This window comes from Triticum urartu, chromosome 2A (genome assembly GCF_056163025.1).
Source record: "Triticum urartu cultivar PI428250 chromosome 2A, HENAU_Tu73, whole genome shotgun sequence".
Taxonomy (NCBI): domain Eukaryota; kingdom Viridiplantae; phylum Streptophyta; class Magnoliopsida; order Poales; family Poaceae; genus Triticum; species Triticum urartu.
The window spans coordinates 46,274,024-46,295,655 of NC_141874.1; the positions used below are offsets into that span (position 1 = coordinate 46,274,024).

The window sequence follows — 21,632 nt, forward strand, 5'->3', positions numbered from 1 at the left end:
GGGCCTTAGTGGAGAGAGAGAAGGGCAGCCAGGGTGGACCGCGCGCCTCCTCCCCCCTGGTCCGAATTGGACTAGGAGAGGGGGGGGGGCGCCCCCCTTTCCTTCTCCCTCCCCACTTCCTTTCCCCCTCCTAGTAGGAGTCCTACTCCTACTAGGAGGAGGACTCCTCCTTGGCGCGCCTATAGGGCCGGCCGGCCTCCTCCCCTTACTCCTTTATATACGGGGGCAGGGGGCACCCGTAGACACACAAGTTGATCCACGTGATCGTTTTCTTAGCCGTGCGGTGCCCCCTTCCACCATAATCCTCGATAATATTGTAGCGGTGCTTAGGCGAAGCCCTGCGACGGTAGAACATCAAGATCGTCACCACGCCGTCGTGCTGACGGAACTCTTCCCCGAGACTTTGCTGGATCGGAGTCCGGGGATCGTCATCGAGCTGAACGTGTGCTAAAACTCGGAGGTGCCGTAGTTTCGGTACTTGATCGGTCGGGCCGTGAAGACGTACGACTACATCAACCGCATTGTGCTAACGCTTCCGCTGTCGGTCTACAAGGGTACATAGATCACACTCTCCCTTTCGTTGCTATGCATCATCATGATCTTGCGTGTGCGTAGGAATTTTTTTAAAATTACTACGTTCCCCAACAGTTATAGCTTGGCTTGACGAACCGGTGATGATGATATCGTCGACATAAATCAGCATGTAGATGCACACCCCCCCTTGCTGATAAATAAACAGAGACGAATCATCAAGAGATGGATGGAAACCAAGCTCTAGAAGCTTTGTGCTGAGGCGAGAGAACCAAGTGCGGGGAGACTGTTTGAGACCAGACAGTGATTTGTCCAGTTTGCACACATGACGCGGAAGCCGTGGATCAACATACCCCGGGGATTGTTTCATGTAGACATCTTCTTCGAGAATACCATGGAGAAACGCATTCTGCATGTCTAACTGACGAAGCATCCAGCCGTGTGAAACTGCAATGGATAAGATCAATCGAATAGTTGTGTGTTTAATGATTAGACTGAACATCTCTGTATAATCGATTCCATGGCGTTGCTTGAACCCCTTTATGACCAACCGCGCCTTGTGACGATCAACAGAACCATCAGCACGGTATTTGAGCTTGAAAACTCATTTGCAGTCAATGAGGTTGCAGTTAGCCGGCCGAGGAACGAGCTGCCAGGTCCGATTCTTGAGCACCGCCTCTACTATCTAATTTTTTGTTTTGCGTCTAGTACGTTCAATGCCATGTTGGAAAAGTTGAGTCATACTCCCTCCGGCCCAAACAAGTACTTATCATCCGGTATTATGCTATTTAGAACCAAGAAAATGGTTGTCTTTGATATATATATATGTATATATATATATATACATACATGTGGCTTGTTTTACATGTCTCCTCAATACATTCTAGACTACAATTTGAGATGTCTTAAACTGTTCCAGGCCCAGGAGGGAGGGATTTGAATTGGTTGTGTAGACGTCCTCAACACCATGCTGCTACACGCGGTGGATCTCAGCCTCCTCCATCGCCTTAGGCCCTTCACTATGTAGGCCAAAACCGATGCCAAATTCACTTTTTGAACATTTGGCACCGGTGCCCTACATAGCCCAGCCGATGCCAAATAAAAATTTCAGGGCATCGATTCCTCTACTTGCTCCGACGCCATATTTCGTTGAGGCAATAAACTAGGCAGCTACTGTACTTTTGCATGCGAGGCACCACCGGCGAGACACTGCTTTAAGCTGATATATTACTAGTTTATACGTAGGTGGGCTAGAGGTGGATGGGTGCCAAATCCTTCACGTTGTGGTGCCGGTGCTAAACTTTTTACATTTGGCATCGAAGTGTATATGGCAAACTTTTTAAATTTCTGGCACCGAACACATAGTGGAGGGCCTTACTACTCAGCATGCGGCTTCGAGCATATCTCTCTATGCGGACGACATTGTCATTTTCTGCCACACGGACAGCCATGACATCTTTGAAGTCACGGCATGCATGTAGTATTTAACAAAAAACTAACACATTTCGCGCAACCGTGCCTACAAGCTACCATTTTACAAATTTGTGCCGAAAACTACCATTTTTTGACTAATTTTTAACTAAAAACTACCATGTTTGAAAAGTGGCTGATTCGGCTCGTCTAACCCCTTTCTGACAGGTTGGGCCCATTCGTAAGCGTTGATGTGGCACAATGGCCAACTCCGTCAGATTGACTGTTATGTTGACCGCTATGACATGTAGGGCCCACATGTCAATCTCAATAAATATTCTCAATTTTTTAAACTTTTTTAAAATTTAGTCACTGACTTAAATCTAAACCAATTAGTACTTAGACTGACCACATGGGCCCATTTGACAGTGACCCAGGCTGACCATGGCTGACAAATTAGTACTTATGTTGACCATGGCTGAGCTCCAGATTGAGTCCAGGCGCAACGGCGGCCATGGCTAGCTCCCTCTCTCTCTCCCAGCGGCGTCCTGGTAGCTGGCCTTGCACCCCTTGGCGCTGCCGCAGTAGATGCAGACCCGCCGGAACCGCGACGCCCACCGCTCCGGCGCCGCCTCGGCCACGCCGCCACATCATTCAAAAGTTCCCAACCTTTACTCTATAGACGGATGATGGCCTGTCATTTTGCTAAAAAAAAGATGGAGCCCTTTGAGCATAGCAGGCAAACAAAGCCTACGTAATAGCTTTCCAAAAATGTTTCATGCGCTAGTTTTAATGTTGAAAAACAGCTGCAAAGAAACCACAAATAAATCTGACCATGCAGAGTCTAGGATTTCTTTTTTGTCCAACAGCTTGAAAAGCAGTGCACATGGCTTCCTCTTTGGTCAATGAGCACACCAATAATTCACAAAATCGAAACCTTATCCTCCCAAAGGTGCTAATCTTGATGCAAACAAAAAGTGTAGATAGCATTGACTGCAGCACGTGATTTTTCAACGGCCTAAACAGTTGTATTATCCGGACATACATATGTTAGAATTCGGCATAGCACAAATACATATCCGGATAAATAGTCGCAGCATAACCATGATCCGGCCAACCTCTACGCCTATCAAAACCGAGGAAAGGATCCCGCTAGTAGATAGTAGAACGTATACATACTTAGAGGACGTGGAGTACTAGGGAAACAACTTCAGAGTTCAGAATTCTTTTTTCGTCAGAGTTTAGACAAATTCCTCGTGCACCACCCATCATTTCCCCAACATGCTCAGTTGCTCACACGATAGAATTTGTTCTCCACACTTGATTTCCTGACGGCCCAAACAAGTACTTATCATCCGAATTCTGTATGCTAGTAGATTTCATGTACTCCTTACGTCCTTTCCACCTTTGCATATAAGAATTGTCGGAAGTCAAACTCCGTAATGTTTTGACGATATTTGCATTATCAAAAATCAACATCAACAATACTAAAGTAATATAATATGAAACTTATCTTCACAAAAAATATTTTTTTGTGGATTTTGTACTTGTCAATGTTTGATTTTTGGGCAAATCTAGATTTTTAGAAAACTGTTGATTTTTCTCTCTATAAAGCTGGTCAAACTTTACAAATTTTAACTTCAGGCCAATCTTATATGCGGTTTTACTATGGGGTGAACGTCGACCGCGAGCAACACCTACACTTGTGGGCGCCTGTTCCAGTTTGAGGAGGAGATCTAGGCGAGGTGCACCGCCCGCATCATAGTCGGCCTGCCTCTGGACTCGCGAGAGCCGGACGAGGAGGAGCAGGAGGAGGAGCTGGAGCAGCAGCAGGTTCGGATGGAGGTGCCGGATCTGGAGGAGGATGAGAGACGAGTTGGCACCGACTACGCGTCTCAGCATGGAGGACACCATGGCGGTGTTTGTAGTCACCCAAGCGGCGGAAATGGCGGAGTAGCACGCCATCATGGAGTACTCCAGGATAAGGCCTATTTAAGGCCAACCGATAGTTCATCCGGCAGGAACGGGCGGGCCGACGAGATTTTCGCTGAACTTGACACAGAGGCGGAGGACGAGGCAGAGCAACCGGAGTTGCAGTTGCCGCCCATGTAACCAGAGCCGGGAACGAGTGAACTTGGATCAAAATGACGCTGAGCCTGTGAAGGACATGGCTATCTAAGAGCATCTACAGCCGGGCGTTCCAAACCCTCCTCAAACGTCTGGGAGGCCCGCCCGGTCACTGACCGGTCACAAAAAATTGACCTACACGGGCGCCTCAAACTGACCTCAAACGCCCGGGCTGACCGGGTGCCCCTCATATCCAGCCCAAATATGGGGCAGATATGGGGGCATCCGGGCGCGCCCGCCACGTCGGCCTAGTCCTCTATGGCCCGCAATGACCCAAATCCAGCCTCCACAAATATATGACGACCGATGAGCAAACCCTAATCAAACTCAGTCCGCACACTCCCGGCCTCTCCATTTCTCCCCGAAATATATCCACTTCATCTTCCCCCGCCATATCTTTTTTTTGAGAATCACCGGGGGAGGAGTCCCTCCACATGAATATATTGCTCAAAGTGGCCATAATGCCAGGAGAGTGATCCAGTTTATAAGGAAAACCGGATCGAAAACCTTAACAAAATGACCCCGTTTATGAGGAAAACCGAGCCGAAAACCAGACAAGTAACAAGTGTTACAAGGAAAGGAGAGGAGCAGGACGCCCAACATAAGGCAAGACCTAGCTAGCATACTAACAGGATCAGGTAGATGAAGGGTGCGTCAAGGGATCACAATACCAAGACTCTACAAACAGCCTAACGCACCGCACCGGTGTGCGTATCAAACCCCACGGCACAACAGAGGAGCATCCACAATCAGCGAGTGCCAAAGCTTAACACGAACCTTGTGCCAAAACTTAACACGAACCTTGACTGAGCGCTCCGCCACGGAAGTTCAAGACGATTAGCAAGTCGGGGAGGCGTCATTGCGTCGTCATTGAGCAAAGATGAACCAAGACAAGTCCAAGAGCCCGAGGCTCGCCTCAACAGAACAGGGTCATGAGCATGCATAGAACCAGGCCGGAGACCACACGTAGGGCAGCCAAAGAGAAACACATGAAGAAGAACACACCACCATCGGTCCTGAGCAGGCCCCAGCTCCACCAGCACGCGGGCCACCCTCAACCACACGCAACAACAGAAGCCATCGTTTGGGTCTCCAAGATGATGCCTCCGAGGAGGTAGTGTTGCCGAGGACACAACACCGCCATCCGATCCAGCATTGCCTGATCTTAGGTTTTCACCCGGAGACCACAAAGAAGAAGTTGTAGGTGCTGGAGCTCCACAACGGCACCTCCTGCAAGGAAAACGACATCCATAAACGTCGTTGCCGCCGGCATCGACATAGTCGATGCAGGGTTCTCATCCGGAGTTTGAGCACATCCCTACAACAAGACAGCACCTGACCACCACCACCATCGAACCCTTCGAGAGACGAAGAAGCACGACAAGCCACCGGAGCCAACCGCACCCTGCGGAGACCACCGGCACCAAACGTCAGCACTAGGCGCCAGATCCATCAACGGCCGATCGAACGCAGGCCCCTGGACGCAGCGCAGGCCGCCATGCCCTGCCGTGCACCATGCCGGCAAGGAGCAGAGGAGCACTACCCGAGGCCAGGAACCACCATGGTCCGAGCTGGAGCCATACATCAGGTGCGGCGGCACGCCCCACACGCGCCACCGCGCACCCGTCGGAGACCAGACCCGAAGCGCCCGCGGCGCCAATAGAAGTTAGTGAGATCAAGACCTGCTGCAGCAGCACCGCCACCACCTCCCATCACCACCACCTCCACTAGCAGTACTCACCACCACCCTCCTTTGCCCAAGCCGGACAACCACGGGCCGATCCAACCGGATCCAGCCAGTCCAGCGGAACGCACCACCGGCAAACATCCAGATCAGCGGGGCCACACGAAGGATGTCGCCGCACCCGCCCAGGACAGACCACCAGAGCACGGGAGGCCGGCACCGCGCCCCCGGCGTCGTCACGTCGCGCAGGGCGACCCAGATCCGCCCCCAGCGCCCACGATGGGCCTGCCTGCACCGCAAGACATGGCCACAGGAGCCAGCCGGCACACCGGCCATCGCGACGGGAGGTAGCAGCCCTGGATCCGACGCCGGACGCCCGAGCCAGCCGGCACACGGGCCACCACGATGGGAGTCAGCCGCCTCAGATCTGCGTGAACCCAGCCGCGAGAGCCTCGCCGCCACCATCCCAGGGGCACGCGCGGCTTAGCCCGCGTCCCCTCCGGCAACGGCGAAGCAGAGGAGGGGTGGGGGGAGGTGCCGGCGGCGGCGCGGTAGGGCTTGCCCCCGAGTCGCCAGAGGAGACGACACGGGGGGAATTGATGGGTGCCCTCAGCTCTCCCCCGCCATATCTGACAGTGAATCCGACCTACTGGAGTGGCTCAAGGCCTCCAAGGATTCCGATGGCTCGTCCACACCCGACGAGGAGGAGCTAGCTCTCCGCATTGCCCTCCGCTGCTCGCTGATGTATCGGGGCGGTGGCTCCTCTTCTGGGGCGTCGGTGGCTGGCCGGGTGGGGAGCAGTACGTCTGCCGCACCCCACGCTCGTCCGTCGCGCTCCCTTCCGGCCCCTGCCAAGTAGCACTCAGCATCGCCCGCACCAACCCCTCCAGAGTGCCGCTAGGTGATGTTGCCGGCGGAACCGCAACCGGAGTCCGTGGGCTGCGCGTATCGGCTCGCAAAGAAGCGGGCGGCGGAAGCAGCTAACAACCGCGTATCCATGGGAGGATCGAGCAGATCCGCGCCACAGCCACTTCCCCCGGCTAGTGACGACGACAAGGACCTCCGCACCGCCATCCGCCTCTCGTACACGTCCACAGAGATGTACGCCTGACATCATCGCCGCAAAGATGAGAAGGCAGCGGTCGACAGCGGCGGAGAGAGCAGCACGACTCCAGGAGGAGCAGTTCCCGAGGCCCGTCGCATGGCGGGCATCATCACCTCGTCCTCATCCTCCTCCGCTTCAGACAATGACGACGCGCCCAGAGCAGCTGACGCCGACGCCGAGTCCAGCGGCAGAGAATCTACATACTGCAGGATGTTTAACTCAAACTTTCAGAACCAACTACCATTACATCAACCATCATGTGATTGCACCGAGCACCACGCACGCTGGTGTTAGTAAGTTGACCAGTAACTTTTATAAAACTGGTGACAAACAGGGTGGACGCATATGGGCCTGTGTATATCCATTGGACAAGTATATAGACAATGGAGATTGACCCGAGGGCCGGGAAGCGTAGTCAGAGGATGACGCTACAGTGTATCTCATATGGGTGCATGGCATGTTGGCATGTGACTGCACGGAGCACCACACATGCTGGGGTTAGTAAGTTGACCAATCGCTTTTGAAAAACTGGTGATGAACAGGGTGGACCCACAGGAGGGCTTCTCTATATCCATTGGTCGAGTATAAATAATGGAAAGAGGTTGTCGTCAATGGTGGTGAAGAGGTTCCCAATCGATACTTGCGCTCCAATAAACGGGCTATAAGTGTGTACCCTCGTTGATCTTCGTCAGCACCCGTCTCCGACTGAAGCAGATCAAATGACGCACTGTTTTCAAGCTCATTGTTATCAGGTTCAGGTCAACAGCTAGTTTGTGGTACTTAAACGATTCTTGAACGATAGAAAACACGCAAAACTGATTTGAAGAGAGTGTTACTGATCCTATGGACGGGATTGTATTGCCCTATATATATTGAATCCTCATGTACGTCGCTCCATAGCTGCTTGTCCGAGCCTACCCTGTCGCAACGATGAAATTAAAGCATTTTTTTCAAATATGTTAAGCGACAACACACTTGCCTTCTTCTGAAGATCTATGTAAACGTAGATGCAGGAGATGAAGGGGTGAGTGATGTCATATAGATCTTGACAAGGCTACATCACACACTAAATGGTAATTTGTTTCTAGCAACATTATACTGTATATGGGAGGAACACTCACCTGACACTGTACGCACGGACATGCATAGAAGGATTTGACGTTCTAATACTACCATTCGAAACAACGTAGTCACCTTTTCAGCAGTTTTTGTCCAATAAAAAGAAATCGGAAACAGGAGCTTCATGCAGAAAAAGACCAAAAAGGTGCAAAAAAAAGGGGGAAATGACCTGGCTGTGCGCATTGACCCGATTCGTGCGTATACTGAAAATGCAAGAAAAAGGTAATTTCACAAGCAACGCCCATCACCGTGTTATTGCAGCTAGACACAGAAGTAAATGGAGATGCATTTCCTTTATGATAAACTTGGTTTCAATTGATGATGTCTTTCAGGCTCGACACACGATTCTTTTCAGCCACATCATTCAAAAGTTCTGAACCTTTACTCTATAGACGGATGATGGCCTGTCATTTTGCTAAAAAAAATGGAACCCTTTGAGCATAGCAAGTAAACAAAGCCTACGTAATAGCTTTCCAAAAATGTTCCATGCGCTAGTCTCAATGTTGAAAAACAGCTGCAAACAAACCACAAATAAATCTGACCATGCAGAGTCTAGGCTTCCTTTTTCGTCCAACAGCTTGAAAAGCAGTGCACATGGCTTCCCCTTTGGTCGATGGCTTCCCCTTCTGCCAAAGGTGCTAATCTTGATGCAAACAAAAGGTGCGGATAGCATTGACTGCAGCTACTGCAGATACTATTCATCACTCAGGATGCAGAATAAGTTATTCTTCACCCGATGTAATCTTACGATCATTTCATAATTAAATTACGCTTGGAATTCAAATAAAAAAAATAAAAAAATAGGTCAAAACACAAGAAAATTTGCAGTTTATGTGTATTTACATTATATTTTTATGTTTGTAATATTACATAATAAAAAATATTTTTTACGACGATTATATATTTTCTTACGGTCTCTTTTTACGTCAAAAATAAGACAAAATTTACGAACATAAAATATATAGGGGGATTGACTATTCTTCATCCTGTGTGAGGAATAGTTATTCTTCACCTCCCTCTATTTTATCATCAATGCACCATAATTTTACGTTCCATAAGTTTTATCTTATTTCAAATGTAAAAAGAGAACGTAAGAGAATATATAATCACCGTAAAAACATAATGTAAAATATACATTAAATGCTATATTTCTTGTCTTATGATCTATATTTTTGTTTTCTTATGCCAAATTTTATGTAGGGAATCACTATGAATATAACTACTTGTATTCGAAATTTAATTTATTTATGAAACAATTGTAAGATTATCTCGAATGAAGAATAACTTATTCTGCACCCTGGGTGATGAATAGTAACTATATATACATGCATGCTGATTGTCTATTTAAATTACTTAACTTTTTACAACAGTGGAAGCCGTCGGTTAAAGCTGTGGACAAGCACAGGCGGATCCTCTTGGGACCATACAGGGCCATGGGCCGACCTTCCAAAAATGCAAAATACAATTAGCAGTGTATATGGCCCATTAGATCCATTCCATCCGGCTGTTTTTACTAGGCCTAGCCTATTTTTGCTGCGTTGTGGGCAGTGCACTGTGGCCGAACGTGCAGTGCAATGCACCAACAAGTACCTACTAGCTACCACTTTCCAATCTGACATGCCTAAAAAAATCTTTCCAATCTGCCAGGTAAAGAATTTCCAATCCTCAGGATAAAAAATCCCACCTAGTTCTCAAATTCTTTTTACTCTAAAAGAAATCTCCAATTATTTTCCCTCCTAAAATATCTCTTTAGCTCTTCGGTTCCATCCCGTTATCTCTTTAGATATGTACTCCCTCCGTCCAGAAATGCTCGTCTGAGAAATGGAGGTATCTAGACGTATTTTAATTCTAGATACATCCATTTTTATTAATTTTCCTGACAAGTATTTTTGGACGGAGGGAGTATATACTAGTGTATGGTACTTCTCTAATTATTCTACGCTTACAAAGCCTGAAAGACCATGTTATTTATTTGCACTTGAATATCGTTGTTTGGCACTGTAAACCTTCGGCCCCTCCTATATTTTGTGTCACGCTCCGCCTCTGGGGACAAGGACGCGACGGAGCTCCCGATTTATCGTGTGAAGGCTATGGTGGCTGAACTTATCAATCGAGATCGGGACTCCCAGTCGGCCTTACGCTTTCGTGATGTTGTTTCCTTCTCTTAGTCATTGTCCATAGGTTATTGGTCTGCATTTCTCCTACTGTATTCCCTACTGCATGAGCAGCTATTTGAACCTATCCTTCCTATAGTTACATCTATGTGTTTCGGATCTTGCCTTGTGGCTTTATTTATAAAGTCGGGCTCACACCTTTTCTCTATAAAAAAATCTTTCTTATGTTTGTGTTTACATACACTTTCTTGTGAAATTATTTTTGATAGTCTAACATGCGAGGTGAAGCTTAGTTTATTTTTGCAAATTATTATTTTTCACTAGTAGTTTATTTTGTATGAACTTGGGATTTTTTAAAATAAAAACTTGGATTAACTAGACTAGAAGTGCAAGCAACTCAAGAAAACAAATAAAATTACATCAAAAATCCATGATGAGACCTACATCCATCCCCCCCCCCCCCCCCCGGCGCCCGCATGCAACTCCATCAATAGAGCCAACCTGAAGTTGTTGATGCGGATGGTATTCACGGTTCAGCCATACTAGTGCAATGGAAAAGAAGCCGTCACAATTGGAAGAGTCGCAAATTCAAGAGCCAGACTTGGGTTATATCTCATGAGCATCTTGCCGGTCCACGAGGATGAAACAACGTGATAGGGATGCAGCCAGAGGACCAAACAGCAGTGAAAAGTTGTTGGCGCTAGTGCGTCGACATACCACGGAAACTCCAGCCCCATCTTCTAGAAAGGACTACAGGAATCTACGCTCATGAGCCCTGGACGCCACTGTCAAACTGGAGAAAAAGCTCATGGTAAACTAATTCAACATGTTATTGGTGCGACCATCAATGATGTGCCACTGTGGAACCCTAACCCTAACATATCTACGAGCTGGCACCGAGATTCCTGCACCTCACATGCTGAAGAGGCTTGCACAGGAGGGGAGCCCAGAAACTCATTGCCCACGGTGGTGGATGGCGGGAAATGGTTTGATGCTTACCCTAGTCGCTTCTTAGTGAAGAAAGAAAGGATGATAAATTCTTTTTGCAGGATGGACGTAGGATCACTTATTAATTTCAGTTAGTTTGGACTTTGGATGACTCTCAGTTAGAATTACGATGTTACATTTTGCAGCCAAAGAAAAAAAGAATTAGGATGTTACATTGATAAATAGACATACACGAATACAACTTTCACTCTCCTTGTATTATATTTATTTTTAGAATGTGATAAAACAACTTACGAAAATATAGTAGTACAATACCATACTCATAACTTCAACCTGATCAGAAAAAAAGTACTCATAGTGGCGCCGACAGTGGCAAAGTAGAGATGAAGAATACTTCATCTCAAAGGCTGGATCGAAAAATAATGATTTAAACGATATTTAGGGTATATGAAAGTAATAATTTGATTACCCCATGCTGTTGTTGAGAGGCTTATCAAAGATCCAGCTAAACGGGGCCGATGTTGCAGGCTGGGCTTTCTGGCCGCTGCGCTCGTGAGCCTTTTCCTCCAACCTGCGGATCTTGTGGGGCAAGGCGCACACGTACTCCCGCGCACGCCTCCCGTCGTCGGAGAGTTCCGCCGCCGCCAGCTCTTCCACCCCCCACTGCTTCATCAGGTGCTCCAAGATGCTACGGTAGTCGGAGGCGGTGTAAATGCCGGTCTGCTGCGCCACGGCCGCGTAGTGCGCGAAGAGGTCACCATCGCGGCTGTCTGTCATGAGGGACGCCGGCATGACGATCCGGCGGCGCATCATATACGCCAGCGCGCGCACGGCGCCGTCCGGGTCGATCTCGAACAGCTTCCCCACGATGCGCGTGTAGGCCAGCTCGTGGCGCTTCTCGTCGGCGGCGATGGCGCCGCATATGCGGGCCAGCACCAGGTCGCCATGCTCCTTGGCGTGACGGGCTGTGTTGCCGTGCGAGATGGAGGTGGCACGCTCCTGGAAGGCGACGTAGATGAAGCCGTGGTAGGGGCTCCGCGCAGCGTTCATGACCATGCCGGACTGGATGAGGTTGTGGATGGTCCTCTCGACCTGCCGCATGTCGACGCGGCCGGAGAGGAAGAGGTACCTGTTGAGCACGTCGCCGTGCCGGTTCTCCTCGGCAGACCAGCCGCGGATCCAGCGCGCCCAGGCAGTGCCGCTGGAGCCGGTGAGGTCGCGCACGGCCTCGAAGCGGTTGGGTATGCTCTGGTACGTCGGCAGCGCCTCCTCCGTGACCATGTTCCCCACGAGGCACACGAGGTGCGCGTCGGGCAGGCCGGCCGCGCGCGCGCTGATGTCGGAGCACGCCGCGTGGAAGCCGTCGGCGCCCAGCGACGCCGGGTCCGGCAGCAAGTCCGTCGGCTGCCACGCCACCTGCGCGGGCTTAAGGAGCGGCACCACGTTCGCCTCGGCCCAGGGCTCCAGCTGGTCGAACACCTCTAGCTTGGCCGGCTCCAGGTACGCCAGCCACTCTTGGTCAGCGCCCTCCTCCTCCTCGTGCTTAACCGCAACGGCGGCGCTGCGGCCAGTGCACGTGGTTCGCCTGCGAAAAATCCAGCGATCTATTGAATTGCATGCATTTATACAGTCCTACGTACACTTAATTCATCACAGATTCGCCTGAAGTGAAGGACATACAGTATGTATGTACGTACCGGTAAGTGATGGTGGTCACCTGCTGGAGACGGAGACCCGTAGCATTCCTTGTTCTTGTCCATGGCCTTGCTGGTGGACAAGGATGTTTGAGGAGCCATGAGGCCGCCATACCGCGCTCTGCTCTACTCCACCAAGATGGAAGCGGAGTACATCTTCTTTTGCGTGGTTGGCACATATCTTATATACCTAAGAGATTGATCCCCACTAACCTATTTATCTTAACATGCAAGCATGCCACATCACCATACAATTATAGATGGGATAAGGCCCACCATAACATACAACCATGCATGATAAAGACCCACCACCACATGCAACCATGCATGGGAGAATAATTATCATTCTATTGTTCAACTTAAATTCAATAAATATTTTATCACATATAATAAGTCATATGCATGTTTAATTTTGGTTCATGTGTTGTTAATCTAAAAATTTATATTTCACACAATCTAATCTTATTGAAATATATTGCAACCAATTCCCGCAGCAACGCGCGGGGCATCATCTAGTTTATAGAGCAGCTAGCTTCACTCCTCCATTAGTAAGTGCCTACAGCTTCACTCCACCATGAGTAAGTGCCGGGAGTAAAAAGGGAATGGCGACATGCAAGTCATGTGACTTTTATATTTGGACAAAGATCCTACGGCGCATAACCCTTCTTCCTCCTCCTCAGCAGACTGCCAAAGGGGCCGCCGGTCGAACCGCCGGCCCCCGCCACCCGCGACCGCCTTCCCCTGAACTGTCCCCCCACCACCCCCGGCCACCCATCTAGCCCCACTCTCTCCCCCCCTCCCCCCTCCGGTGTCAAGTTTTTTCTCCGGCGAAGCCCCACCATCGCCCCCATGCTAAACCCTAAGATAGATAATGGGGTAGCCCTCCGATGAGCCCCTTTCTTCTCTTTTCTTTCCTCCGCGAACTCTCAAAAATCGATTGACCCCAATTTGAAATTCAGTTGACTGTCATTTAGCTAATGCGATTCAAAATAATGATTTATAGACCAGCTTCACACTACGAGTCAATCGCCGAGAATAACCATTTAAATTGGCAAACAAACTTTTCTCCGTACTCTCTCCGATCCATATCAATTAACACTACTTTAGTACAACTTTGTACTAAAGCTGATTTGAGGTAGCGTTAATTAATTTGGATCGGAGACTACATTTATAGACCAGCTTCACACTATGAGTCAAGCACAGAGAATAACCATTTAAATTGACAAACAAACTTTTGTTCGCCCTCCCGCTGATCCATACCAATTAACAATATATTGTACAACTTTGTACTAAAGTTGACCTGAGGTAGCGTTAGTTAATTTGGATCACAGACTACATTTTGTATACGTGCCTGAATTTTGTGTGTGATTGTGTACCAGTATTAGAAAGGGCAAAGTGAGTGAAAGAATCTTTCAGTTTGGGATAGCAATTCTGCCAGTGGGCTGGAAATATATAGTTTGAAAAACTTATCTTTCAACTTACCTTGAATTTATGTACAACTGAAATTATCTAACCAAATGAGAAAAAAATTGTTGCCGCCAAAGTTTTGGTAAAATTTTAAATCCCGGTCGCATATGCAATGCAATAATGCATAGTCCACAACTCCACATAAGTGATTCATGGCTGCACGGTACATATGGGTTGATTCAGAACATCTGCTAGTATTAGATATGGAGTAGGATTAATATGGACCAGTATTAGATTTGGCACCCACATTATTGCGCCATGTGCATGCAAGCCGACGTGCCGGGGCGGAAACATTTGCTAATTAAACTCTCTGTTAGGTTTGCATATCGATCATGGGCCGAACTGGTCAAATGCATGGGCGAACCACTGTGCCGCTCAAGCCAAACTGAAAACTATTCATCAAAATATGGGCAACGCTGCCGGTCTAATTCAGCAAATAGTTGGCTGAAAATATATTGGGCATGTCTCTCCATGTTTAGTTAGGAAGTATCAATCAAGATAATTATGATCACAAGACTTGTTCACCTTCCCAGAGTACGGAAATGAATATTGAATAGTGATATAGTGCAGGGGTTCCTGAGGAATCTAAAATTTCATGTTATGAGATCGCTTGCTTTTTGCTCAACAGATTTTGTTGTTATTTAGTAGGACGCCGATAACTATCACACGTATGGCACAATGGACACCCGACCACACGACTCGTCCGGTTGTATCCAGAAGCCAGCCGACACGGCCCTGTGTGGGCGAACATTAAAACTGCCCACACGTTCGGGTGCAGCTACGATGGACCACACAACCCTGTGTGCCAACTGCTCACCCCTATCCCGTGAGCGCGAACGCATGTGTGATTAACTTTAGTTGCCATGTGTAATTAACTATAGTTGTCATGTTTAATTACTATAGTTGCCATATGTGATTAACATTAGTTGCAATACATCATTAATTATAGTTACCATGTGTAACTAATTAGAGTTGTCACGTGTGGTCAAACCATAGTTGCCATGTATGGTCAAACATAGTTGTCGTGTGTGATTAACTAGTTGCCACGTGTGGTCAAACCATAGTTGCCATGCATGGTCAACTATAGTTGTCACATATGCACAACTGTAGTTGCCATCTATCACCGTGCGAGCGTCGTGTGGATGAAGAGGAGTTTCACCCACACGTTGGGGCGAGCGTCGTGTGTCCATTCGGGCGAGGAGCGCCCACACATGTGGCACTAAATGATAACGCCCAAACGACGTTGGCTGCTTACGTGGCTCTTGATCCAGATGGCAACTACTGTAATATTCGTGCAAATGAATCGAACGACATCGATTGTGTTTCGGCCATGTTAATAAGTGCCACACGTGTGGGCGTTATCATTTAGGATTTAGTAACCTTTCCTGTTGCCGAGTAAAGCCACTTTTAAGATGGAATTCGATAACTTGTGGTTATTGCAATTTTGACGATGTACCCAGATTGGTTTTTCTCCGGCCAATAACAGACTGGAAACCAAAAATTTCAGTGGTCTCCGAAAACTTGGTTACCGCCCAGTTCTTTTGAAATTAAACGATAGAAACCGTGTCAATATGCTTCATATACATACATTACATATTTTTTTGAGTCGGGCACATACATTGCATATGAAATGACTTTACCCAGTTGTAGGGTGTGCAACCTGCCAGTGTCACGTTGCGATTTCAATTCTCTCTAGTGCGAAATACTTTTTTTTTGCTTTATCCAACGCTTTGAAAAAATTGATTTAGGTGCCCGTAGCAATTAGTCAAACTAGTGATCTTGGATAGGTAAGGAAGCCAGCTTGACCAATTTAATCGGAAGCGCTTCGTGTATGCATTGTGTTAAACTAAGTATATTTAGATGTAAGAAACATTTGAATTCAAAATTCATTTCAAAATTTCATGCAAAAAAGCTGGATTTGTCGAAATATTTTGGAAACCGAATTTCCCGCACCCTCCAAAAAAACAATTTTCGAATAAAAAAAAGTAAACTTGGTCCCAGTAATGGAATCTTGCTAACCGACCAACTACCACTATAGAAATTATATCCATGCAACATGCCATCAAGATAAGTTGTGTTATTTTTCTCATTCTCTATTAATTAAGAGCAATCCTAACGTGTTGTTTTCCTACAACAGATTTTCTTGATCTTAGAACTGTTGATAGATTTATACAAAGGTATGGGTTAGACAAGTAGATCAACGCAGGACCCAGGACTACGCATGTAGTACCAGATACAAGCTTCCATCTGAGCTAATTCCTCCTCAGCACTGTTAATCAGTCCTTCGGCACATTGATTAACACCGCACCTTTTTTTCTTGGAAAATATAATTGATCTGCCCCACCGACGTGGTGACGGGTGCTCCTCTTCCTGGTCATCAGGACAAATTAGAAACAATAAGGTGTGCACGAAGGGCCAGTAACCGCGCGGTGCACGTGTCCTTTTACTGTATTAGTAATTTGTACGTGCTTTGCACGTCAGCTGATTACGTATAAGCATGGTACTAAATTAGTGTAAAAAACTAAAGTACGCATACTATGATAAAATTTTCATAGAAGCTTCAAATGCAGATATCCAATAGACATTTGTGGAATCATTTTTGGGCTTGGCAAGGCCAGATAACAACTATTCCCCCAATAAACATAGTACAATGATTTTCTTTGTATGAAACATTAGATATAATCTTTGCCCTTTTATATATATAAAAATTGTTTAGGAAGTCCTTCTGTTTATTGGACTCATACTAAACTTTCTTTTTGGAGAAAAATGATGTGAAAAGAAGAAGTGTGATTAATTATAAATTTTCACCATCTCTATCTCATGTCGGCTAAGAAAGTAAAAAAGTCAAAACGTACTATTTGATAGGTTATTTGCACATTTTTTTCTCATTCTAATTATCCTAGGTACCTTACTACTTGTTTCAAATAATAAGAAAATCAAAAAGTTCATCATGTATACAACATTGCAATGCTAGGCTCACATGCCAGTCTCTCGTGAAGCGGTCGATGCATACATGTAGCCAGGTAGTACGAATTAATAAATAATTTAAAGGAGCAAGTGTGTAGTCCAGCCCATAGTGGAAAGATCCAGAGCATGGTTAGATGGTGGGTCACACAGCGAATTTTAGAAATATCAGACATGGATTTGAAGCAGCCACTGTTCATGCAAATCCCACTGCTCCCAACCGTTAGATTGAGAGCACCAACGATCAGGATTGCTATTCTAGATTCATTCAAAACTCGTACACTATACAGTGGTATAGATTAGCGGTAGAAAAAAATTACGAGATCGAAAGCAGTCGGGCAAAACCTACCTAGCCAAGGGTCTGCGCACGACCCCCTTCTCGCTTGAGGACGCCGCCGCCTTCTCTCCTCTCCCTCGATTATTCTCCTCACGCCGCCACCAGCCACCTCCCCGCGCGACGCCCCTCCACCTCGAGCAGGCCGGAGGCGGCACCGATGGTCGAGCCCCGCCACGGTGGTGGACCCTCGGAAGGGCAAGGAGTTGGTCATGATTCCTTCTCCTCCGAGCTCCGCGGGCAGCAGCAACTCCTCCACCCCCTCCCACGACTACCTCGGAGGCGGCGTCGATGGGTCGAGCTCCGCCGCGGCGTGGGTCGACAGGAAGGGCAGGCTTGCCGCCGTTCCCTTTCCGGCACCTTTTCCCCCAAGCTCCGCGAGCAGCTTCCCCGACTTCGCCTTTGCCTTGGGTCAATCTCCACGGCGGGGATGAGGATGATGGTGCAGAGGAACGTGACAGGGTCGTTCGACTAGGAACTGGAGTTCCACCATATCCTGCGACAGCAGCGGGCGGTTATCATGGAGGAAGGCAAGGAGCAGCTGGTGACGGGCTTCCGCGATGTTGTTTCTTGGAGTTACTAGAGTGCGTTCTTGAGCCTTACTTGGTTTCTTCTCGAGCAGGTGGAATCGTCATACGCCAAGGATGCGCTCCTGAGAAAGGAAAAGGTATAGCCTGAATCTGAATCTGGTCTTCTTGCTTGCTGAATTGTGATTTGGAGTATGGGACTGTGATGATTTTCTTGTTCAGGGTGTGGAAGTGTGATCTCTTCAGTTTGTTGAAATCTTGGGGATGATTTAGAGTAATACACGCGCAATCTTGGGCAAATGTTGGGGACCGTTTGATTAGGTATTTCATGATTATGACTCGGGGTTCTTCTTGTGGTGCAGTGTGAATTTAGAGACAAACGAGCATCTTGTTGTGATTATTGGAAACTGTTCAAGATTTAGGTTTCCAGTCTTGTGCTAATTGATTCTCCTACTCAGCGTGATGACATATTTTGCTGCAAGTGGAGAATGTGGGGAGATATGAGGATCATGTCGTGGCAATGGTTGTTGTGATACTTTTGCAACAAATCCTTAACTCAAAATGAATCAGTTTTCAGTGTAAATGACTCGTATTATAGGAGAAGTTAATCTGAATGCTTGCACTGTATTACTTAACTTGACGTACATTGTCTAGATCCTCGACCACTTTTATGCAAAAGCCTTTGGTCTCTTACTCCATCCTGGAGTTTGGTCGAGAAGTTTGGGCCTTTGGCCATCTGTTACCTAAACGTTTGAATCTGACTACAAAGCCTCGAAAGTCGAAGCTCAGTTCATATAAAAATCGGCAAGAGTATATAGGATTTGGACACATCCACATTTTTCAATCTTGTTAGTCCTTTCACCTTGCTAATACAAAATGTGTGAATCCTGATGCTAACTCCATGGAGTAGGAGGTGAGACCCAGGCCTGAAAAGGGGAAATCGCCCTGGAGTTGGCTCAAGAACAGGGTATGACCTGAATCTTGTTTAATCTTCGCACTTGTGATTCTTGGGTAGTATGACCATATGAGCATTCCTGTACTTAACTATTTTATGTGCATAGAAACTGGAATTGGATTCTTGATTTCTGCTTGTTAATGTTAATTCTGGACATATTAGTTTAATCAAGGCAAGGAATCTTGGTTAGTGCATCATGTGGCGTCCTAGAGTAGAGGAGGAATCTTGGGCAAATGTTGGCAGCAGTACACACATCCTTGTTGATTGTGGGTCTTTCATAAATCTGGCATTGTATATTGAAGCGCATGGCTATCTTGTTGCAATTTCCCTGTAAAATTTGTGGAAATCACGAGGTCATGTCCTGATTACTGCAATATTTTTGTAACAGGGCCTGAAGTCGAATGTACGACTTCCTTTGTAAACAGATATTGCTATCAAAAGATTTAGTCTAGACATTAGTTCAAGACGGCATAACCAAGCATAATTTCTCTAAATCATTTGTCATTTACATGCAAAATGTCTGACCACTTCAGGATTTGGTTGAGAAGTTTCGGCATTTGGTTGATTGGTACCTCGAACTCTTTCAGAAACCTCAGAATCTAATTTCATTTACACTTCCATTTATTAGTTCCCGAAAATAAAGAGCTTTGGACTTGAACGTTTGTGGTCTTGCTATTACATTCTTGTTTCTTTTTACTGGGAAAAGGAAAATGCTCGACTTCTTGTTGATTCTGTACAATTGTAAGACTGGCAGGATATATGGACTTTTAACTTCGTTTTCTTCATTTCTTGTCAAATAGATTTTTTGTAGAGAAGGAAGGCAAATATGTTCGGGACATGTGCGGCACCAGGTTTGTCTCCATTTTGCCTAATGTGATGTTCGAATTTTAAGTGCGTGAAATATAAGGATGAAAGTCCTAGATCACAAGATACTTTGATTCAACTGTACGATGAACTGTTCAGAAGGACTATTTTCTCTTTTATGGATACTAAATTGTATGTTAACTCTTGGTTGTGATAGTTTGATGGAATCTAAATCATACTTGTACTGTTGTTGAGTTTATTAGACAATAACATATATACTCTTCTTTTCTTATTGAACAGCAACAAATCAATATCGGTGATGGGATTATATATGATAGTGGTTTCAAAAACCGAAAATTGGAATAAAAACAAACTTTCCATCACATTTTTAGATATGTTGTTTCCATGTTGTACTCTGTAATTTCAATTCTCGTATTTGTGTGGTTGTTGCAGACACAACCCATCTCCGAAGTAAGGAATCATTATATTGTTTCTTCTAATGGGATGAACAATCTTGATGGCTATTCAGAATTTAGACCAGTGATCGGAGATGGGGAGTGTTTCTACAGGAGCTTCATATTTCCCTTGTTTTGTTTGTTAGGGTTTGGGTTTAGGTCTGATCGATTGGCATTTCTGTTTCACCCCTCGATGACGACGGCGCACAGGACGAGCTGTAGCGAACGAACCTGGAGACCCTCAAGGGTATAATGCATCATGAAGATAGCAGTTCCAAGGTGGCTTCAGTTCTGGGCATGAACCAGTATGGTGGTGTTTGGGAAATTGTTGGTAAAAGCACTTAGGTAATAGTATTGAGCCCTAAGAACTCTCTGTTTCCCTAAGAACTAAGGACACTCACGCATGTCGATCTTTTCTTAACCAAATAATTTCCTATTTCAATTTTTTTCATTCCTATCAATCATGGGATGAAAGCTAGCATTAAAACATATTAAGCAACAACAACATTCCCAGGAAAAGCATATAATTTGCTTTTGGTAAAATAAATCCATTGTCATTTAATTGTGTTGTTTTCCCCGACATGCTAATTCCATTTTTTTGTCAACTCAGGGGAACAACATGTGTGCCTATGCAGTTTGTTAACTTGCAAGCGAGTGTCAGTTCTTCTGAACATATGCCTCGTGGTAGAAATGGTTAAGAACATAATCAACTTTGTGCTTACATCAAGGTGAAGATATTTCATGTTAAGAATGGCCCGATGAGAGCTTTGTGGTATCTAACAACAGTGAAGTACACAGAGTCATATGAATAGAAAATGTAGTCATTAACGAGGGCCAGAATTTAGAAAACAGATTTAGCTTCATAGGTCAATCCTCTTGGTGATTCATTTTTTCATCATTTGATTTCCTTTCCTGTGGCATTTCTTTGTATTGCAGGACCTAGCGGTGCTGAAAACGTACCTGCCAATGGAGAGAAGGGCTCAAGAAGGACTGTCGAGCTTAATGATTCCATAACTAGGCTAAAAGGAGCATCAGCAACTATTTCAGCGGTTACCGCAAAGGCCAAGTAGTTGATCAGGAGTAGGATCAATTTCTGTGCATTCTTGCATGTGCCGCACTGATCATTCTCACGTTTGGAATTTGGCTTTAGTCTTTGGTTCCTGTTGAGGTATCACACTAACTCCTCTTGACCCTCTTAATTTTTTTCTGTGTGTTTGACAGTTTGGTTTCTGTTGTTCTTTGCGTATTTACTTGCTACTATGTATGCTTCGCACGTCTTGTGTTTGTTTTTATTCCAACTGTGGTTACGATTGTGGTTTTGCTGGTCAATGTATTCTGCTGCTCAATGTCTGAGGTCTGCCCCTGTGTTTTCTTTATGGATGCCAGACCTTCTT

At 46.3% G+C, this 21,632-nt stretch overlaps 1 protein-coding gene and 1 long non-coding RNA gene across 3 annotated transcripts; one reads left to right on the forward strand and one right to left on the reverse strand.

Moving 5' to 3' along the window:
- Positions 1 to 11,266: 11,266 nt before the first annotated feature.
- Positions 11,267 to 12,866, reverse strand: LOC147983535 (acyl-[acyl-carrier-protein] desaturase 7, chloroplastic-like). The gene is made up of 2 exons (XM_087543007.1): positions 12,736 to 12,866; positions 11,267 to 12,623 (listed from the first exon to the last, which is right to left on the reverse strand). The coding sequence occupies exons 1-2, from the start codon at positions 12,843 to 12,845 to the stop codon at positions 11,504 to 11,506; spliced, it is 1,230 nt and encodes a 409-aa protein (XP_087399133.1). The 5' UTR covers positions 12,846 to 12,866; the 3' UTR covers positions 11,267 to 11,503.
- A 5,235-nt stretch (positions 12,867 to 18,101) lies between these two features.
- LOC147983536 (uncharacterized) lies at positions 18,102 to 21,424 on the forward strand. Of its 2 annotated transcripts, none has more exons than XR_015614984.1 (4): positions 18,102 to 18,164; positions 19,780 to 19,830; positions 20,449 to 20,583; positions 21,175 to 21,424. It is a non-coding gene; the product is annotated as an uncharacterized LOC147983536 (long non-coding RNA). The 2 variants fall into 2 exon arrangements; XR_015614985.1 differs by lacking the exon at positions 18,102 to 18,164 and adding an exon at positions 18,185 to 18,991.
- Positions 21,425 to 21,632: the final 208 nt, after the last annotated feature.